Here is a 22,807-nt window from a genome sequence, read left to right as displayed (position 1 = left end):
CCACTAGCTAGCCCAGCAACTACTGATCCTGCTGTTATCCCCACTCACACTGCCTGAGTTACTGCAGTAAGACATGCGGTGTGTGTGTGTGTGTGTGTGTGTGTGTGTGTGTGTGTGTGTGTGTGTGTGTGTGTGTGTGTGTGTGTGTGTGTGTGTGTGTGTGTGTGTGTGTGTGTGTGTGAAGGCATGTGTCCATGCATATATGTGTTTATTTACAATTCATTAGCTCTCTCCTATTGGTCCTACAGTGTCTCAAGCCTGTGTGATGACATAACATTGTGTGGACAAGCAGCAGTAGCCTACAGTAGCCAGAGCGTGGCCTCTCGCCTCTCTCTCACCGCTCCTCTTGTGCAGCAGATCCTCCTTGGTGCTCTTCTGTGCCGCAGCCCTCCGTGCCACCAAGCTCTTGCCCGTGTTGAGTTTCCCGGATTCGTTGCTCGCAACCGAGCCGTCCTCGCTTGGCAACCTGCTGCGGGTAACCATAGCAACAGAGGCAGGCAGTGGTAAGCTCTGTGCATACAGTATTATCCAAGGTTAATGCTGCTATCACACAGCCCCCTGGCCACAGTTCTAACCCGTGAAGACTGACTGCAGTGCGTAACACAGACACCTCTACAGGTGGTGTGCTAGCTAAGACCACAGGGTAGCACAGTGGGTGCTTCTATCTTAATGTCAAATATCTCCCCTGGTATCTTTTCAGGAGTAACCAACAGGCAGACACAAGTGACTAACACACCGGTCTGATGTGATGTCATATAAGTTAGCTTGGAACAAGTACACCCATCATGTCAGCTCATATCGACATCGCTCTTCAGAATGTATGAATTGGATCATTCTAAGGGTGTTATGCATTCACAAATGCAAAATGGAATCCACATTCGCATTCATGAGGCTTGTATAATGAGGTACCGTTCTACTCCTGTGATAGAGAGAGAGAGAGAGAGAGAGAGAGAGAGAGAGAGAGAGAGAGAGAGAGAGAGAGAGAGAGAGAGAGAGAGAGAGAGAGAGAGAGAGAAAGAGAGAGAGAGAGAGAGAGAGAGAGAGAGAGAGAGAGAGAGAGAGAGAGAATGTCTGTGTGTATTCCTGTCAACGTGAGCCCAGAACAACACTGAATCAAACATGGCCCTGGAAGCATCTCTCCAGGCTGTGTAGTTCACTCACGTTTCCATGCTCAGTGTTCAGCCTCTATTCACTATACACCACTGTGTGTTTACCCCTTGTTTGTTTTTTTCCCAGTTATTATTCTCAGTATCCTTTCAAAGGCGTTTTATTGTATAATCATCACACTGCAGAATCCCAATGACAGCAGCAGAGGAGCTGTGTTTGTAGCCTTGTGAAGCCTTGCTAATCCCAGCCTGAATGAGCCCTGGGGTCCATCCAAAGGGTGACTGGAACAGCAGCTGCCGCTGCAGCAGACCTGGGTTCAGATACTATTTCAAATTGTTTCAAATACTTGATCAGTGTTTGATTGAGCTTGCCTGGCTTAATGAATCAATAGAATAGTCAAAAACTACAAAGCCCGCTTGTCTGGTACTCCAGGCAGGCTAGAGCAAAGCAAATACTCAAAGCATTTGAAAGACTTACAGTACTATTTGAACCCAGGTCTGCACTGCAGTGCCTTCAAGGCCCAGTAATCATTGCGGCAGACTCATGTCACACCTCCAGCATGACGGCCGTAAATATGGCACTAAAAAGTCCAAGTGGGTCTAAATCAGCCAAAGGTGGGGGAGATCTGTTTGGCAGCTGACAATGACTGATGTTTTGGGTTGGGTCAGTAAAAAAAAATCAAGCCTTTGGTGGTCTGTACATTTCTTCCAGTGTGTTAGAATGAGCATTTGTATGCATTGGAAATTCAAAGGAAAGATTGCTCAATAGGCAGTTCAAGCTTAGCTTTGGCTGCGTTTAGACAGGCAGACCAATTCTGATATTTTTTTCCCCACTAACAGTTTTTTTGACCAATCAGATCCACTATTACGAAGATCTGATGTGACAATATCTGGTGTGATTGGTCAAAAGACCAATTAGTGGGAAAAAATATCAGATTTGGGCTGCCTGTCTAAACACAGTCTTAGTGTTCTAGACTAGAGGGAAGAGAGGAGGCTGTATTCATTTTGTGGCACGGCAATAACGCATTCATGAATCACATGTTTTTCATTACAAATGTTTCTTTCTATTGCCTTTCCTAGTGATAGATGGCTACAATTCTTGGAATTGGCAACACCCGGGCAAACTGTAAGCCAGTCAACATGAGCAGATTTAAGCAGATTCTATGCAATCTGTCCAAGATTGTCATATTTTTGGTGCATTTTCCTTGACTTAAAGTATTGCCACAAACAAATCCAAATGTGTTCTGGTAATCTAAAGAAAACAGAGAGATCATTCTGTTTAAATTGAATTCGGTGTTCTTCTTACCCTTTGTGGATGATGTCAGCAGAAGGAGGTCTTTTAGAGGCGGTCCCATCCTGGTGCACCTTCCTGTCCAATGACAACGGGGCATCTCTCACTGGGAGGCCCAGAACCAGCGTCTCCTTGGTAACAGAGATGGTCTCCTCACCTTGCGGATGGCCCATGTGCTTCTTGGCATAGTCAAATCCCTGCACATGCTGGGACAGAGAGGGTTTTACGAAAGGGTTTACGATGACATATGATCTATGGTAAAGTAAAAGAGTGCCTTAGGAGAATGACATTTAATTTACAGATAAGGTAAATGAGCAAAGTTGGCTCGGTGAGCTCTGATTTCTCTCGGTCAGCAAGTAAAGTATACTAAATGTTAAAACTATATGTCTAATGGCACCTTTGAAGTTGGGATATATTGGAAGAAAGAAATGGACAATTAAATTGGTTTATGACTTATATTATACCTAGGCAGTTTCTTTGTTTCACCAAATTACTCTCATTTCATGAAGCCTATCTGCATTGCAAAACAGCTAAAGGAACAGAATGTACAGATATACTTGTTTTAAAATTCCATTTTTTTATACTATTTTTGGAAAACTCTAAATATGTAAATACTTTATATTCAATGTTTTTCTAGTGTATCTGGTGTATTCTAGTGTATCAGCTTTAATAATTAAAGTGTCTTGCACGGTGCCATCAATTGTATCATCACACCTGGTTGTGAGATAAATCGATACACTGTTTGTGCAGACATCTTTACCTCATCCTGAGATTAGTGATATTTCACAACAGTGAGAGTCTGGCTGAGATAATGTATGAGGACAGGATGGCTTCATCATATTGGACATTCACAGTTAGGGGAAATGTTTCTACAGATGAACCTTGAAGGCTGAGCTCAACAGAGATATATTTCACTGGCAGGAGGCAGACCTCTCCATCCACTTGATGCGGTTAACTTTATAAATGGCCTCCTTTCATCTTTCAACTGCCCAGTTTGATAAAGACATGGAGTTGATCCGAGACTCTGCACAAGGCTACTCTGTGATGTATTTGGCAGAGATGGATTCTGTGTTTTGACTTGGGCTCCTTTGGTATACTGATGAAAAAGGAGAGGTTTGATAAAAAACCCTAAGGGACTTCATGTAAAGAGACAAACAGCACAATTATGATTGATAGGATTTTTGTTCTCGTTGCACAATCTGTCAAAAATAAAGCCACGTGACGGACTATACCACATACTGTATTTGGAGAGCAATGAAATACGCTCACATATTGAATGATCAACGCAACAACAAAAAAAACACCCATGCAGACTGAAGCCATGCCATTGATTTGCAGCTTTGTTGTTGTCCCACTTTGATGGATAATTATGTGCTGGGACTAGTGTTTCAGGAAGTCCACTATCTCCCTAGTGGGTTATGCTCTGCTTGGTATTCTGTCTTCATTCCCAGAACGTTTGGACACAAACACATTCCACTGCAACAGACTGCACATATGTGCAGTGTAGTGGAACCAAAGAGCTCAACTCAGCACATTTACCACTAATGTCCTTTTGTCATATCGCCACAAGCTATTCATAAACCAAGTAATTATAAGAACGTGTATCTAATTTGCGCATGTGTGCCACATCTCTGGATCAGAAAGGGAAAGAGAGAGAAATCTCCTATTTGGTACCGTTTTAAATAATTCATGTCACATTCAAAACCAACCCAGTGACATTAAATGTTTACAAACAGTTTTGCAAATCAACAAAACCTTGAAGCACTGTACTCGCACATGTAAAATACAGTTGGCAAATATGGTGCTAGTTGGCCACGTTTTGGGAGAGAAGTCCTATCCCACTGTCCTATTTTTACTTGACACTAATCAAGTGTATCTCTGACCTTGTCCTACACCATAAACTGGAGCTAGCACTTCTCTTTTCCCATCCAAAAATATGCAATGATGTTACATCTGTTCCTCTGGAGGGAGTGATTTTGGTGTGACGTACAGAAATGACACTGAAATCAGCTGACTTTCTCTGCTGCTGCACGAGTGCATGTTGAGTCGGAATCTGAAAGGTTGAGGGGCAGATCTTGGTTATACTCCCCCACATTATCTCTATTAATCTAAATGGCACAATATTTAATCCAGTAACAAAATTACTGATCGCTTGGATTGCGCCACTGTGCCACTGGCTGGTATGAGATGAGAAGAAGCCTGGTGGATAAGAATCATTACTATGCATTGGAAGGCAACAAGGATGTATAAAATGGCCCACTGATCATAGACGATGAGCCATGGTGAGCCCACTCCATCCCTTCCATTGATTTCCCCCAGGCACTGTCAACATGCATTTATTCACAAATAACACTCAGTCAATACCTGGTGGTGATAACTGCCCTCCCTCCGATAGGATGTCTAAACAAGAAGACAATTAAAGGGACATTTAGCTGAGGATTCAATTCCATCACATTAACCATCTGGATTCTTATTTCGCCCCCCATCATGCTTATTGAGCACCCATCACTACCGTCACCATTGGCTATAAGTAATTGAGCGAACGCAAGACGAAGTGTTAAGACCTGCCCAGATGTGACATTTCTCTGAACTGCACATTAAGATGTTAAGAGATATGTAAAGTTCACCTTAGAGCGGGGTTTGAAGCTCCTGAAAGCATTGGTCTTGAAGATGACCCTGTTCCTCTTGCACAGGATGCCGGTGACCATGACGACAACAACCATCACCAGGGCAACAGGCGTCAGCACAGCCATGATCCACAGATTGGCAGGTGGGACCTTTACCACAGCTGTCGGGAAACCATGGAGACAAAATAAATACACGCCTACACACACTATCTATCAATATGTATTTTTGTTTGCAATCACTGCAAAATGATTGAGGCACATAGCTATTCAACAGGCTACGAGACAGATAGAAGTGCTTCAGCCTGAGTACTTCAAAACTAAAATATACTGCAATAACTCCTGTGCATGCATCTGTTTATGACTGAAAAGCTAGTTCTGTACACTTCATGTAAGAGAATAATGTTAAGGCTGTTTGGTAAAGATGTGTAAAAAATAACCTACGATCAGCTTGGAGCAGGACAAAGTAGCCCAGAGTGAGGGCCATGGTTTGGGAATCCAAGGTACTGAGGGTCTTAGCTGCAGTGGTGCCCGTTATGGGGGCACCGTTCAGTTGGGCATAGTAGGTCATTTCGGCTGAGTTCTTAGGCCCAGGGAGTCGACGAATGCCAACCATCTAAACAAGAGCAACACAATTTGGTGGATTCAGTGCTGTTATATGGTATGAAAGAGCCATTGCAAAAATACAATAGCATTAATTATGTATCTGAAGGGGCAAACACTCAAAAAATAACAGCACTCGGGGAACACACTCATGGGATTAATATGAATCAGTGGAATTCATTGTATTTTAGTATAGATCAAATGTTTAATGTCCATAATACATCATAATGGTTTCATCAAGGGCTGTGATTAAAGCTTGCCATAAAGAAGGGAGGGGGGGGGGGTTAAATGGAAGAGATCAACATCCATTACATGAGCTCTCTCCCCCCTCATAAAACCTGATCATCTGTGACGTTAGATAAAAATGTTAATCTGTGACAAAACCTAAAAGGGGACATAGAAATTATGTGAATCTTCATAAAATAGTGAAACTCTGGGGCAAGTGAACATAAAATGGGACTGAGTTTATCAGTGAGTGAGCATGCAGTCCCCTGTGTGTATGTGTGTATGTGTGTGTGTGTGTGTGTGTGTGTGTGTGTGTGTGTGTGTGTGTGTGTGTGTGTGTGTGTGTGTGTGCGTGCCCGCCTCACCTGGACGGTGTAGCTTCCGACGGTGGTGGCCCTTCTAAAGCGGCTCCCCTGACTCCCCTGACGCCCAGACACCAAAAACAGCTCAGCCAGCCGCTGCTCCATTAAACTAGCAAAGCTCTGATAATTCCCTTCCAGAGAAGAGCTGTCAACATCCTGAATTACTGCAGAGCAGTGGCGCACACAGAGAGAGAGAGAGAGAGAGAGAGAGAGAGAGAGAGAGCAGGTAGAGAGCAGGTAGAGAGAGAGAGAGAGCAGGTAGAGAGAGAGAGAGAGATCAGGTAGAGAGAGAGTGCAAGAGAGAGAGAGAGAGAGAGAGAGAGAGAGAGGAGGGGGGAGGGGGAGAAAGAGAGAGAGAGAGAGAGAGAGAGAGAGGAGGGGGGGAAGAGAGAGAGAGAGAGAGGAGGGGGGAGAAAGAGAGGTAAGAGAAGAAGAGAGGGATAGAGAGGTAATGGAGAGGTGGGATAGGGACAGAGGAGGAAAGAGAGGTTTGGTCATTCCTCAATTTAAAACTTGTAAGTCATATTATAGTTGGGCTGACCTGGGCGCACTGCAGTCTCATCACGACAGTGGCAGAAAGGTATGCCATTTAGAGTCCTCTCACAAAACAGGGCCCCATTCACACTGAGCACTGATCTGATGTGATCTCTCAGAAACAGATGTCAGGAAGCTCTAAATAATGCATCAATAGGATTCGGAAGGAAAGGAGGAGCTCAAAGATGTTGGGAGAAAGAACATCACAGGCAAATGTACACAACACACAGTCGACCAAAGCACTAACTAACTAGCAGTTAGTGAAAATCAATGACAGTTTAAATTACCTGTGATCACCCAGTAGTTCTTTGTGGCAGTGGATGTGTTGAGGTTGTGGTACTCTAGTGCTGTGGAGTGAAAGGGAGAGAGAGAGAGAGAGGGAGAGCAGAGAGGAGAGAGAGGTTACAGAGAGTAGGCTTGGGCAATATACAGTTCATACCGTATACAAAGGGCTGCAGGGGTGCGTGCTAGGCCACTGCTTATAACAATAAGTTAAGTATAACTATAAGAAATCTAAGATGTACCAAATAAATTATATCCAGCTCAGGAGTCCAGCTATGCATTTGGTTGGCTAACTTGAAAGCTAAGTGGCTAGATACCAAGATCAAGCCTCTTGGTTACAGCAGAGACATTCCATCCCCTTCTGGATCAAGATCCCTGTTGCCTAAATAGTTTTGTGCTTAAAAAATGCATATATACAGTACCAGTCAAAAGTTTGGACACACCTACTCATTCAAGGCTTTTTCTTCATTTTACTATTTTCTACATCGTAGAATAGTGAAGACATCAAAACTATGAAATAACACGATGGAATCATGTAGTAACCAAAAACGTGTTAAATAAAGATTTTAGACTCTGCAAAGTAGCCAACCTTTGCCTTGATGACAGCTTTGCACACTCTTGGCATTCTCTCAACCAGCTTCAACTGGAATGCTTTTCCAACAGTCTTGAAGGAGTTCCCATATATGCTGAGCAATTGTTGGCTGCTTTTCCTTCACTCTGCGGTCCATGTCATCCCAAACCATCTCAATTGAGGTCAGGGGATTGTGGAGGCCAGGTCATCTGATGCAGCACTCCATCACTCTCCTTCTGTCACGACTTCCTCCGAAGTCGGTCCCTCTCCTTGTTCGGGCAGCGTTCGGCGGTCGACGTCACCGGCCTTCTAACCATTGCCGATCCACTTTTCATTTTCCATTTGTTTTGTCTTTGTTTTACACACCTGGTTTCACTTCCCCAATTTCTTGTTCATTATTTAACCCTCTGTTTCCCCATGTTTTTTTGTGAGTGATTGGTTGTATGTTATACGGTCCGTTATGTGGGCTTGCTTTATTTGTATTGTATTTGACTATTTTGAGTAAATTACGTTTATTTACTCATATCTGCTGTCTTGCGCCTGACTCCTCTACACAAGCTACACACAGACATCATTACACCTTCTTGGTAAAAGAGTCCTTACACAGCCTGGTGTGTTGGGTCATTGTCCTGTTAAAAACAAATGACAGTCCCACTAAGCGCAAACCAGATGGGAATACAGTGAGGGAAAAAAGTATTTGATCCCCTGCTGATTTTGTACATTTGCCCACTGACAAAGAAATGATCAGTCTATAATTTTAATGGTAGGTTTATTTGACCAGTGAGAGACAGAATAACAACAACAAAAATCCAGAAAAACGCATGTCAAAAATGTTATAAATTGATTTGCATTTTAATGAGGGAAATAAGTATTTGACCCCCTCTCAATCAGAAATATTTCTGGCTCCCAGGTGTCTTTTATACAGGTAACGAGCTGAGATTAGGAGCACATTCTTAAAGGGAGTGCTCCTAATCTCAGTTTGTTACCTGTATAAAAGACACCTGTCCACAAAAGCAATCAATCAATCAGATTCCAAACTCTCCACCATGGCCAAGACCAAAGAGCTCTCCAAGGATGTCAGGGACAAGATTGTAGACCTACACAAGGCTGGAATGGGCTTCAAGACCATCACCAAGCAGCTTGGTGAGAAGGTGACAACAGTTGGTGCGATTATTCGCAAATGGAAGAAACACAAAAGAACTGTCAATCTCCCTCGGCCTGGGGCTCCATGCAAGATCTCACCTCGTGGAGTTGCAATGATCATGAGAACGGTGAGGAATCAGCCCAGAACTACACGGGAGGATCTTGTCAATGATCTCAAGGCAGCTGGGACCATAGTCACCAAGAAAACAATTGGTACCACACTACGCCGTGAAGGACTGAAATCCTGCAGCGCCCGCAAGGTCCCCCTGCTCAAGAAAGCACATATACATGCCCGTCTGAAGTTTGCCAATGAACATTTGAATGATTCAGAAGACAACTGGGTGAAAGTGTTGTGGTCAGATGAGACCAAAATGGAGCTCTTTGGCATCAGCTCAACTCGCCGTGTTTGGAGGAAGAGGAATGCTGCCTATGACCCCAAGAACACCATCCCCACCGTCAAACATGGAGGTGGAAACATTATGCTTTGGGGGTGTTTTTCTGCTAAAGGGACAGGACAACTTCACCGTATCAAAGGGACGATGGACAGGGCCATGTACCGTCAAATCATGGGTGAGAACCTCCTTCCCTCAGCCAGGGCATTGAAAATGGGTCATGGATGGGTATTCCAGCATGACAATGACCCAAAACACATGGCCAAGGCAACAAAGGAGTGGCTCAAGAAGAAGCACATTAAGGTCCTGGAGTGGCCTACCCAGTCTCCAGACCTTAATCCCATAGAACATCTGTGGAGGGAGCTGAAGGTTCGAGTTGCCAAACGTCAGCCTCGAAACCTTAATGACTTGGAGAAGATCTGCAAAGAGGAGTGGGACAAAATCCCTCCTGAGATGTGTGCAAACCTGGTGGCCAACTACAAGAAACGTCTGACCTCTGTGATTGCCAACAAGGGTTTTGCCACCAAGTACTAAGTCATGTTTTGCAGAGGGGTCAAATACTTATTTCCCTCATTAATATGCAAATAGTTCTATAATTTTTTTTTATGTGTTTTTCTGGATTTTTTGTTGTTATTCTGTCTCTCACTGTTCAAATAAACCTACCATTACAATTATAGACTGATCATTTCTTTGTCAGTGGGCAAACGTACAAAATCAGCAGGGGATCAAATACTTTTTTCCCTCACTGTAGTATCGCTGCAGAATGCTGTGGTAGCCATGCTGGTTAATTGTGCCTTGAATTCTAAATAAATCACAGATAGTGTCACCGGCAAAGCACCCCCACACCATAACACCTCCTCCTCCATGCTTTATGGTGGGAAATACACATACGGAGATCATCCATTCACCCACACCGCATCTCACAAAGACATCTCCAATTTGGACTCCAGACCAAAGGACAAATTTCAACTGGTCTAATGTCCATTGCTCGTGTTTCTTGGCCCAAGCAAGTCTCTTCTTCTTGTTGGTGTCCTTTAGTAGTGGTTTCTTTGCAGCAGTTCAACCATGAAGGCCTGATTCACACAGTCTCCTCTGAACAGTTGATGTTGAGATATGTCTGTTACTTGAACTCTGAAGCATTTATTTGGGTTGCAATTTCTGAGGCTGGTAACTTTAATGAACTTATCCTCTGCAGCAGAGGTTCTCTGGGTCTTCCATTCCTGTAGTGGTCCTCATGAGAACCAGTTTCATCATAGCGCTTGATGGTTGAAATGTTCCATGTTGACTGACCTTCATGTCTTAAAGTAATGATAGACTGTCATTTCTCTTTGCATATTTGATCTGTTCTTGCCATAATATGTACTTGGTCTTTTACCATATTGGGCTATCTTCTGTATCTCCCCCCCCCACCTTGTCACAACACAACTGATTGGCTCAAACACATTAAGAAGGAAAATAATTCCACAAATTAACTGGTAAGAAGGCACACCTGTTAATTGAAATGCATTCCAGGTGACTACCTCACAAAGCTGGTTGAGAGAATGCCAAGAGTGTGCAAAGCTGTCATCAAGGCAATCTAAATGAGTTTGTGGCATATTACAGAGATAAGAACCAACATTAGGCTGGGTATCAGTCAAGCAAGACCTGATGACAGGCTACCAAGCAAAGGCACAATGGATGTATTTTACCTGGTTGACACAGACATGCTCAGGAAAGTGATATCACAACTTCAGCCATCTACCTGCCTTCTCGATCCTATCCCCACCACCTTCGTCAAAAATGTTTTTAATTGCATATCTGAAGAAGTGTAACCTATTGTTAATCACTCCCTGGAGAAATTGGTGTTCAAACAGCAAAATTATTTTTAAGTGACAAATGTATTTAAAAAAAAATACAATCTGGTTTTCGTGCCAACCACAGCACATAGACAGCCTTAGTTCAAGTGATAAATGATCTTAGAGCCAACACAGGCCAAACAGCTCTCTGTCCATGTACTCTTAGATGTAACCTCTGCAGGATTGGTGGGTCCCTCTCAGGACGGTTGAGCTAACGTAGGGTAATGCGATTAGCATGGGGTTGTAAGTAACAAGAAAATTTCCCAGCACATAGACGTATCTCATATTGGCAGAAAGCTTAAATTCTTGTTAATCTAACTGCACTGTCCCATTTACATTAGCTATTACAGTGAAAGACTGCCATGATATTGTTTAAGGAGAGTGCACAGTTATGAATTTAAAAAGTTAAAAATAAACCAATTAGGCATATTTGGGCAGTCTTGACACAACATTTTGAACAGAAATGCAATGGTTCATTGGATCAGTCTAAACCTTTGTACATACACTGCTGCCATCTAGTGGCAAAAATCTAAATTGCGCCTGAGCTGGAATAATACATGATGGCCTTTCTCTTGCATTTCAAATGTGATGGTACAAAAACAAATTTAAAAAGCATGTTTTTTTCTTTGTATTATCTTTTACCAGATCTAATGTGCTATATTCTCCTACATTCATTTCACATTTCCACAAACTTCAAAGTGTTTCCTTCAAATGGTATCAAGAATTTGCATATCGTTGCTTCAGGTCCTGAGCTACAGGCAGTTACATTTGGGTATGTCATTTTAGGTGAAAATTGAAAAAAGGGTCCGATCCTTGTGCTGCATTTTACACTGTTGACCATGATGTCCTTTTGGACGGACTGGAGAGGTGGGTTGGCCTCTCTGGTCCAGTTCTAAATTAGTTTACATAACTCAGAGAAAATACATATCAAATGTGGAGTTCCATGAGGTTCGATTTTGGGTCTGATACTGTTCAGTTTATATACTGTATGTTACCTCTTGGCAGTGTTATCAGAAAGTGCAGCATTGATTTTCACAGCTACGTAGACGATACACAACTTTACATTTCTGTGTCACCAGACGACTTTAGCTCCACAGATAAATTATTATACTGTATTAGTGATTAAAATACTTGGATGGCTCACAACTTCCTCCAGCTAAATCAAGACAAGACTGAGGTACTCATTGTTGGAGCCAAAGCACAGAGAGAGAATCTAGCCTTTCATTTTTATTCACGGGCAACACAGATAAAACACCAGGTAAAAAACCTAGGTGTTACTTTAGATTCTGAACAATTGTTTTAGGAATGTGACTAAAATAGCTTTTTATCACCTGAGGAACATTTTCTCTCTCAGGCTGATACAGACAGACTCATCCAAGCTTTTATTATAAGCAGGCTTGACTACTGTAATGCTCTCCTGTCTGGTCTACCCAAGAAAGCCATTGGTGAACTGTAAAACATACAGAATGCTGCAGCATGGGTACTGACCAAGACCAGACGGCGAGCCCATATTAAACCGGTTTCAAGGTCACGGCACTGGCTGCCAGTGAGTTTTATAATTAATTTTAAGATTCTTCTATTGGTTTTTAAATCAATCCACGACTGTGCACACCAATACATGTCAGACATGCTTTTAAGTTATGTACCCAGTAGGTCCCTCAGGTCCTCTGGCACTGGCCTTTTAACTATTTTAAAACCTAGGACCAAGAGGCATGGAGAGGCAGCCTTTATTTATTACGACCCCAGTCTCTGTAATTGCCTGCCAAAGAACCTGAGGGGGGCCGAAACTGTGGACATATTTAACACATATTTTTAGCTTTACTTTTCCTTGGGTGCTTTTTAGTTGTTCAGTTTGTGTTATTCTTTGTGTTTTTTATATTATGCTTGTTGTGTAGTGGATATTTTAGCTTTTATTTTCATTGTTTTCCTGTAAAGCACATTGGGTTGCATTCCATGTCTGAAATGTGCTTTATAAATAAAGCGTCATTTGATTTGAAGGGTTCAAATACGCTGAGTGTACAAAACTTTAGGAACACCTTCCTACTATTGTGTTGCACCCCCTTTAGCCCTCAGAACAGCTTCGATTTGTTGGGGCATGGACTCTACAAGGTGTCGAAGGCGTTCCACAGGGATGCTGGCCCATGTTGACTCCAATGCTTCCCACAGTTGAGTCAAGTTGGCTGGATGTCCTTTGGGTGGTGGACCATTCTTGATACACACAGGAAACTGTTGAATGTGAAAAACCCAGCAGCGTTACACTTCTTGACACACTCAAACTGGTGTGCCTGGCACCTACCCCATTCAAAGGCACTCGCCCATTCACCCTCTGAATGGCAAACATACACAATCCATGTCTCAATCCTTCTTTATTTAACCTGTCTCCTCCCCATCATCTACACTGATTGAAGTGAATTTAATAAGTTACATCATACATAAGAAATCACAGCTTTCACCTGGATTTACCTGGTCAGTCTATGTCATGGAAAGAGCAGGTGTTCCTAATGTTTTGTGTTCTCAGTGTATAAATATAATGTTATTTGATCTTCCCTTCGTGCTCAAATCATCCATTCTCTGAAGAAAGACCCAGAAGGTGATACAAATGATTGCAGGTTAGCATGAAGTGAGCTAATCAGCCTCCTCTCCACTGCACAATATTGGACCATAACGTCTCCTTTGTCAATTAGTACAACATCTAATTATCAGTACTCTGCTGGTATAATGAAATAAAGACACCATTCATATTTTCGTATTCAGACCACACACTTACAAACACACAAACGTCGCTGAAGGACAACACTCAGTGGAAATATGACATATTTCTGTATAAAAATGAAGAAAACAAGAAGAAAACGCCACTGGAAACATCTGTCACGCAAACCCTTCCCATGATGCCCTGGGGCACTTACGCTCAGCGATGATGAGCGGGGGGAAGAAGAGGAAGTAGCCCACCAGCTCTGCGGTCAGCTGGTTCAGGAGCCCGCTGGAGACGGTTCCGTTCAGCACCGCGTTCTCATTCTTCACCACATAGACCAGAGACACGGCAGGAGAGCCAATCACCTGGGCGGTGCTCTGGATCTGAACAAACACAGACAAGGATGTTGTACAATATCAGACATGTCGTAGTAAATACAACACGCTAAACAGGTATGCTAATTGCGTGGGATTGAATATGGCCCAAAGTCATTAACAGACCTCCACAGAAAGCCTGCTGTAAGATTCCAGCACTTTGTCCTGAGCTTCCTCAAATGCATTCTCCAGCCGTTGTTCCATCATTTGAACAAAACTGCAGGAGTTGACGTTGTCTTCTGGGCCTACGAACCTGAGAACTAAAAAAAAACGCAGAGCAACAATCAATATACCAGTAGATAACATTCAGTTACAGTACATAAGAGCGCAGTACAACATTTTCTACAATCATGGTCACATCATCCAGTAGTTGGATGTGTTGTTGTGGAGTGTTGTCCCTATTGGGCCTTACCTGTTTTGAGCTGCAGATGGACACTGAGGCTGGAGGCCCAGGGGGCTACAGGGAGCAGAACAGCCTTCACCAGAGGACTGTGCTGCCGGATGTCTGCCTGCACTTTGTCAAAGCCATAGGCATTCATTGTCTCCACCACCACAGATGCTATGTAGACCATTTTCCCACTGGCTACATAGTACCCAAGAGTGACATTATGAGGGCTGCAGAGGTCACGTTCAACCTGAGAAGAGAAAACGTGTTGTTTATACCTTGATCGCTAACGCTAACGCCCAACACAATTGCATTGGGTCAAGACTAGTGTTTCTGGCCCTATGTACTACCACTCACTCCTCTCCAGTCTCCACCAGTATGTGTTAGCTAGCTATCCCCGGACACATAACTATGCAGCTTGTGTTTGTGTTGTTTCCTGCTGATCACTTCTGGGCTCAGTAATAATACATGGGTTCTGATGGGGAGAGAAGAGGACTGGGATAGAGTAGCAACCACTGAATTACACCTCAGGCAGACAGATAGACAGAGAGACAGACAGACAGCACAGGTAGGAAATCAATGGACTTAAACTGAGTCAGCCATCAGATCGAGAGAGAGAGAGAGAGAGCGAGAGAGAGAGAGAGAGAGAGAGAGAGATGAGACAAAAAAGGACTGAGAGTAAAATAGAAAGACAGTAACACAGAGAACAAGAGAACTGAATAACGGACATGTCTGAAGAGGAAACGCTGGTAATAATAGGTTTTAGTCATTCAGCTAGTAGGGTCAATAAAGAGCTATTCTCTTCACATGCTGTTAACAGCCTCTATAAAGCGAAGCCTATTCACCATTCAAGATGCCATTTATCATCATATTGAAATCCTTTCACCATTAGTCACTTCAGTCTCCTCCGCTATCAAAGTGAGAGATTGTACCCCATGAATAGTATGCCTAAGAGGGGAGCCAGAATAAGTAAATACACTCGCTATAGTTCCTAGAACTATATTAGTTACTCTGGCCATCCAGAGTAACTAATATGAAATCCTTGGCCAACAACGTGAACATGGACTATCAACATTTAAACAGGACTACGGCACTGTATTCTGTATTTGATGTAGTAGATTTTCTTCTCCAGTTACACTACAGCAGTAACAACATTCTAACACAGAGAGTAGAGTGCAGAATAATACGGACCTGGACATAAACATTGGTGTCATTGAAGGCCCTCTGTAGAGCATGGGTGAGTCCTTTAGACAGATTCTGCCTCGTCATGATATCAAGCCTGTTCCTCCACAGCTGCACGGACAAAACTTTGGAGGGAAACAAACAGTTACATATATTTTTTTTTATGAAGGTCTTCATTAGGGATGTAATCATACGGTGACATCTCAAATCTTGTTTTACTTATTTGGCGAAACAGAGTGCACTAACGAAAGGTTTTCAAACTGAGCTGCTGTTGATTGAGAGCCCGTACTGTACCTGTTTTGACCCAGGTCTTCTCAGTGATGTTACATGGTAGATGCTCCCCTTCAGGACTGGTGGGGGTAGGTTCGGTTGTGGTCGGTCCGGGGGTTGTTCCTTTGGTCGTGGTGGGGATGGTCAAAGTGGTAGTCGATGCAATTGTAGTTGTAGTGGGAGCGGTTGTGGTTGTGGTCGTGGCTTGCTCAGTTGTGGTTGCCATCACTGTGGTCTCTTGGAGGGTGGTCACTTCCTGTGTGGTCGTAGTGGTCCACATTGTGGTTGTAACAGCCTCTGTGGTCGAAGCTGTGGTGGTCTGGGGTGTCACAGTTGTGGTGGTCACGGTCAGGGGCGTGACGGTCGTGGTGGTCACAGTCGTGAGCTGTAGACTGTCATTGGTCACAGTGTCTGGTGTTGGGTTGGTGTGTGCTGCTGTGGTGGATGGTGTAGTGGTGTTGGTGTCAGCCCTTGCAGGTGTGGTGGTGTTCCATGTGTGAGTGGAGAAAGGACTAGTCACATTGTCTGGGAGGATGGCGTCGCTCTCCCCCAATGTGGCCAGAGAGGACACTGCGACTGTAGGTAAATCTGGGTTCGCAGGCAAACTGCTGTCTCCCTCCTCTGCAATGAAAGAAGGAGCAGCGTTTAAATGATGCAAAATCGGTTCATATCAGGTCATTCATATCAGGTGAAAAATGTCCCGTTTGGATGATGTCCCATAATGTGAGGATAAGGTCAGACCTGGAGAGGCAGCATGATGGAGGGGATGGAGCAGGGTAATGTGGGACTGAGCTGGACCAAAAGAAAATGGGATTTTGAGGGAATGAAGGTGCAGAGCATAATGATGAGGATGATGATGATGATGAGGATGATGATGATGACGACAACGATGATGACAAGAAACCAAAGTCTCTCTAGCGTGTATAGACACTGACAACAGTCATGAGGCTGTATGTACGTACATAACATTACGATTGTTTTTTTTTCCTTCTACAACAAGATGGGGTTGATTATTGTTTGATGACGTGTCCTACCTGGGCTGGTGTTTGAGGTGCTGTTGGTTACAGGGGCTAAAGACAAAGGGTCTGTTGTTCCTGCTGTTTGATTGTCACTGTTGATGGCTGAGGAGGAGGCATTAGCTAGCACTGATGGTTGCACAGGCTGCTCTCTGGTGCTTTCTGCTGTCACCCCTGATGGGTCTGTTGGGTCCGTGGGTATGGCTGGAGGGGCCCGGGGCCCGCCCTCCACTGGCGTTGCCCTGGCAGAGAGGTTAGAGGGCACGGCTGGGTCCCGAGGCAGAGCCGCATGCCTTAATGACTCGTTGTAGTGCCCTTCATCTGGAAAACGAGGAGAGAGATGGGACTTAAACAGCAACTGAAAGCATGTAGATGTAACATGGAAATGTAGAAAGAACACATTCTATATGGTCTCTCCCACACACACACACACACACACACACACACACACACACACACACACACACACACACACACACACACACACACACACACACACACACACACACACACACACACACACACACACACACACACACACACACACACAGCACTCCATCATGTATCAACTAAAGTGACAGGATACAAATGTGATACAGTGACAATCATTTAACAGATTTTGAACACAAGAAAGTACAGCAAATGTGTTTATTCTTCCATGTGGTTGGTGGCACTGTCACTGAGTTGGCAGCGTATGCAGTCAGGCACGGATAGAGGTTTACCTGTGCCTGAGCACCTGCCCCTTTGCCCTCTCACTCTCCAAGTGCTCTTTTGGGTATTGGTATCACTATATATTTTTTTGTATACAGTTTTTGTCGTTGGCCACAAATCGTTGTGATGTCGTGAAGATCACCACCCCCCCACCCCTAACCCATCTGTTGGTCTGCCCTGTGCCTGTATGGAGTTCACGTGTGCCCGTTTGTGCCTTTTCCCAGTCTGCCCTGCAGGCTACAGAGATTGCGTGCGCCCAGTATCCAAACATGCATGGCTTGAGAATTGACCGGTCGAGTGTGTGTAGCAAGCTATTTAGTTGAAATATCAACATTAGGCTACTACCACAGCAGCATAACACTTGATTTAGGCTACATCATCATCAATATTCAGCCTGGTTGGCCTACACACAGCAGCACTTCATCATGTATTTCCTTATAGAATCATAGCTATGGGAAAGGTGCTGGAGGTGCTGCAACCCCCTGATGAATTTAAATACATTTGCCAAAGTTATAGAATTAACTGCTGTATGTTCAAAAATAAATTAAGTCATTCAGAATAGCCTACTACACCATGAGTAGGCTTATAACATAGCCACAGAGGAGCCATAGCTTCTTTAAAAAAAATGGCCTACCTGTGGATTGTGTGAAGCCCAATAAGAAGGCATATCCTAGGCCTGCAGTCGGGAACGTGCGACAAATGTATCAGTGAACAGCATGCAGACGAAACAGGCCTTTCACTACATTTCTAATACAATCCAGGGAAAAGAGGTTGGAAAGCAAATGGCTCCTACTGAAGAGAGAAGACTATAATCTGTCTGCTGTAGGCTACCAAAATATTCTGTTAACATCCAAATAGGCCTATTGAGCAAACATTGTTTTACAAAGCAAAACAAGAGAGAGATAGGCTTTTAGCACAAGTGCATCAGCCATCGGCGAGTGAGCTCCGCAACGTTAGGTATTTTAGTGAAACTGGAAAGCTTTTTTAGGACTCCTCATATTGTACAATATGTGTCTCCAGACACCTAGGCGTAGGCTAATCTATTGATGGATTCAAGATGAGGTCCTTTTGATTGATCACAGATTCTCAGTTTGTTTGTGTTAAAGTAGCCTGTCGTGATCATTTGTGAGGTATTGAAAAATGATTCTGTGAGGTATTGAAAAAATATTCTGTGAGGTATTAAAACATATTCTGTGAGGTATTCAAAAATATTCTGTGAGGTATTAAAAAATATTCTGTGAGGTATTAAAAAAGAAGCTCACAGGTAGTTTAACCACCATATACTCAAATTCCACATAAGCCACTAGCCAGCCAGCCAGCCAGCCATAAATCATGAGTTAGAAGGTTATGAATATTAGGATATATCATAAAATTATTATTTAAGAGCACTGAAGCTAAATCGCAATCAGTAAATCAAATATTGAACGAGCTAATTAGTAGATTTACATCAATCATCAACAATTTTGAACACCTGCCCCCTGAAAGGTCTGTGTACGGCCCTGCATGCAGTGACGTGGGCTGGTGTAGATAAAATGGCAGGGCCGAATTGTTGTCCCAGTCCACCCCTGGCTTCACTGACATACAAGGACTGTTTCCAATAGACCATTCCCTTAATGCCAAACAGAACTTAACCAGAACGTGGTTACCATGTTCTTAGAATATTTAACATTAATGTTCCTGTCACGTTTCATGGAAACGTTGCAAAAGCATACCTGTGTCTGTTTTTTTATGGGTTAGGAGAATATTCCATCAAACATACACAGTACATGGTTGCCATGTTCTCAGAATATAAGATATTAATGTTCCAGGCACGTTTCATGGGAACGTTGCTGGAACATACGTGTCCAGTTTTCTGAGGGTTAGCCACCTAGAGTCGATTGACGCACCCGTGCATCACACGGTGATGCAATTTTGAATATCGAATAGCTTCCTGTATGTTTACGCAAGAGAATGAGCATTTCTTGCAGTGGCTGCAGCTCAATCACCTCTTTCTGCCGATATAGCGTTTGTGCCTATTCCATAACACGGGGCTTGTAAAAGGTGTTTTTCTACACATGAGAGGATCTGGACAAGAGAATCGTCACGTAATCGTCTGTATAACGATCATCTTGCTCTACGACATCCACAAGCTTTACTGCAATCATCTGAACTCTCTGACATGGACGTTCTCATTTCGAAGAAGTCTGCTCACAAAACCGACTATCCAGACCGAACAGTTTGAGCTATAAGACACCAATATCAAAAGGGGAGTCTCTCACGAACACGAAGGTGTCAGGTGGTTTTGCTCTATGAAGCACACAAGCTTCACAGGAGTGAAGGCACAACGTCCATATGGGTAAAAAGTGTCATGAATAAAGTGCCCAAACTTGTGTCTAAATTGGATCTATTGTATCTCAGATATAGGACAGATATTTCAAAACCTTATTCTTTATGATATATTTTTGGACTATCTGTTTTGCCATGTACAAATGTGTTACTCAATGCATTTCTATGGGCTATAATAGTAAAGGACAAAATAAATGTTTCATAAAAAAAATATATATATATATGCAGTACCAGTCAAAGGTTTGGACACACCTACTCATTCCAGGGTTTTTCTTTATTTTTTTACATTGTAGAATAATAGTGAAAACATGAAAACTATGAAATAACACATATGGAATCATGCGGTAACCAAAAAAGTGTTAAACAAATCAAAATATATTTTATATTCTTCAAAGTAGCCACCCTTGCCTTGATGACAGCTTTGCACACTCTTCGCATTCTCTCAACCAACTTCATAAGGTAGTCAACTGGAATGCATTTCAATGAACATTTGTGCCTTGTTAAAAGTTCATTTGTGGAATTGATTTCCTTCATAATGCGTTTGAGTCAATCAGTTGTGTTGTGAAAAGGTAGGGTTGGTATACAGAAGATAGCCACTACTAAAGGACAGCAATAAGAAGAAGAGAATTGCTTTGGCCAAGAAACACGAGAACACATTAGACCGGTGGAAATCTGTCCAAATGTGAGGTTTTTGGTTCCAACCGCCGTGTATTTGGGAGACGCAGAGTAGGTGAACGGATGACCTTCTTGTGTGTGGTTCCCACCGTGAAGAATGGAGGAAGAGGTGTGATGGTGTGGGGGTGCTTTGCTGGTGACACTGATTTGTTTAGAATTTGCTTAGTGGGATGAGTTGGACCACAGAGTGAAGGAAAAGCAGCCAACAAGTGCTCAGCATATGTGGGAACTCCTTCAAGACTGTTGGAAAAGCATTCTAGGTGAAGCTGCTTGAGAAAATGCCAAGAGTGTGCAAAGCTGTCATCAAGGCAAACGGTGGCTACTTTGAAGAATTTAAAATATAAAATATATTTTGATTTGTTGAACACTTTTTTGGTTACTACATATATTTTTGTTTTATGTACAAGGGTCCTAAACATTCAAAATCAAATAGCTAAATGGTCCATTTTATGACCCTCTCAAAACAATTCCATATGTTAGCTAAGTTTTGCTTCTGGACAGGCCGAACAAGCACATGACCTAGAGATATCCCTTATTGGGAAAGTGGTTAAGGTGTTTGTCATTGGTGCTGGTGGCCTGGGTTCAAGACCCACTAGGGGAGTCACACTACTCTCACATTCTTAGCAACATACGTTAATGTCATTACTTGGCAAGATTTACAACACCCTCATCTGGTCTAATTAAAATAAGTTCCTCATTGAAAGATGAGAATCTATAGAATTCTACTTTCAGCACAAATAATATCCACTACCTCTCATAAATTATGAGTATTTATTCATTCTGAATAGCTGAGCATCTCTCCATCGTCTTCTTGAAATGCACTTTGAAGCAAATCTCAGCTCTCCTAAAAGTACACTCAAGAAAAACTGTTTTATTGATTATAGTGATTCATGAGTAACATTAAGACCGGGTAAAATGCCCCACCAACTTTTAGACCACTACACAGAAATGTTCCTGCAATGTTCCCATGAAACGTGTCTACAACATTAATATCTTATATTCTGAGAACATGGTAACCATGTACTGTGTATGTTTGGTGGGACGTTGATAGAATATTATCCTAACCCTCAGAAAACTGGACACAGGAATGTTCTTGCAGCATCCAATGAAATGTGTCTAGAATATTAATATAGGATATTCTGACTCTAATTCCAAAACATGCAAAATAGGTTCTCAGGAGAGTTTTGCTTACAGACATAGAATGTTCACCTAACTAACTGAGAACTGGACACTTAAACATCTAGGGACCATTACGGCTAACATTACAAAAACATTCTCTCTCTCCCTAGAATTGTTAGCTGGGAAGGCAGGAACACGTTCATTCTCCATTTGACTCATCAATCCCAGAGGCCTGATGATGACATCCTGACTGTCCCCCTATGTTTCTCATCAACATCGTCTCTCTCTACAACTACATCTTGAAAGCATGAAATATTGTTCCCCAAAACGCAGCCTGGCCGTGCCCCCTGTCAACAACGATGAGTGGTACGGGGAGAAACCGACTTCAAACTACGGAGCAGAACATTTGAGGATACAAACACTTCTTAGTCATCCAGGAGCAGTATTATGAAACCGTGACAGAGGGAAAATAATCTTAATAAGTAGGTCACTTATGTTATGTTCAGGATAAGCATAGGGCATTCATTTAGATGCTCTCAAGTACATATCTGGGGCATACATAAGCAGCTGCTGTGATTTAAAAACATATAATCCCAACCTACAAGGGAAAGCTAGTGCGTTGAATCTGTGCTGATACGGTGGTGGTGTTTTCAAAGACGTCTTTCCTCAGTACAAGTGAACGATGAGGAATGGGCAGCTAGCAGGGTTTATTGCCTTCTATAAGGGAGACGATTAAATACTGGCAAACCTCCAGAGCGCATTTGTACTTCCATACCGAACACATGCTTCCCCCACACTCTAAATTTATTCATTGGAGGATTGTTTAATTAAAAGGAATGATTTCCAAACCAGGCTGGCTTTGTACAGTACAATCAGGCCTGTGCTTACATCCCCAGGATGCAAGCCCACTGTCTTCCATTAACACTACCCACTGGACTGTTCATCTCAAACAATGAGTCTAGCAGAAACTAGCAGCACTTAATCCTCCAGAAAGCTCAGATGAACCAATCATTTAAAGCCCTACATGAATATATATATGACAACGAGTTTGTACGTTCTTTATAGCAAACATGATCAGGAGATATTTATC

General features: G+C 42.9%; 1 protein-coding gene across 5 annotated transcripts in view; it reads right to left on the bottom strand.

Moving 5' to 3' along the window:
- LOC106573227 (UPF0606 protein KIAA1549L) overlaps nt 1-22,807 on the bottom strand; it is a 43,687-nt gene that overhangs the window by 6,439 nt on the left and 14,441 nt on the right. For 2 of the 5 annotated variants that reach the window (XM_014148067.2, XM_045696941.1), the window contains exons 2-14: nt 16,906-17,208; nt 15,896-16,492; nt 15,611-15,726; nt 14,447-14,669; nt 14,161-14,294; nt 13,875-14,043; nt 7,033-7,092; nt 6,215-6,375; nt 5,466-5,637; nt 5,025-5,185; nt 4,762-4,797; nt 2,413-2,603; nt 339-466 (exon numbers count right to left, since the gene is read on the bottom strand). In XM_014148067.2, the coding sequence (XP_014003542.1) occupies nt 339-466; nt 2,413-2,603; nt 4,762-4,797; nt 5,025-5,185; nt 5,466-5,637; nt 6,215-6,375; nt 7,033-7,092; nt 13,875-14,043; nt 14,161-14,294; nt 14,447-14,669; nt 15,611-15,726; nt 15,896-16,492; nt 16,906-17,208 (2,451 nt within the window). Of the gene's footprint in view, nt 1-338; nt 470-2,412; nt 2,604-4,761; nt 4,798-5,024; nt 5,186-5,465; nt 5,638-6,214; nt 6,376-7,032; nt 7,093-13,874; nt 14,044-14,160; nt 14,295-14,446; nt 14,670-15,610; nt 15,727-15,895; nt 16,493-16,905; nt 17,209-22,807 lie in introns of all 5 variants that reach the window. The other 3 variants (XM_045696940.1, XM_014148066.2, XM_045696942.1) reach the window with 2 other exon arrangements.

The sequence above is a fragment of the Salmo salar genome, chromosome ssa16 (genome assembly GCF_905237065.1).
Source record: "Salmo salar chromosome ssa16, Ssal_v3.1, whole genome shotgun sequence".
NCBI classification, from domain to species: Eukaryota; Metazoa; Chordata; class Actinopteri; order Salmoniformes; family Salmonidae; genus Salmo; species Salmo salar.
Note: the sequence above shows the minus strand (reverse complement) of the source record. Positions and strands in the feature narration are given on the sequence as shown.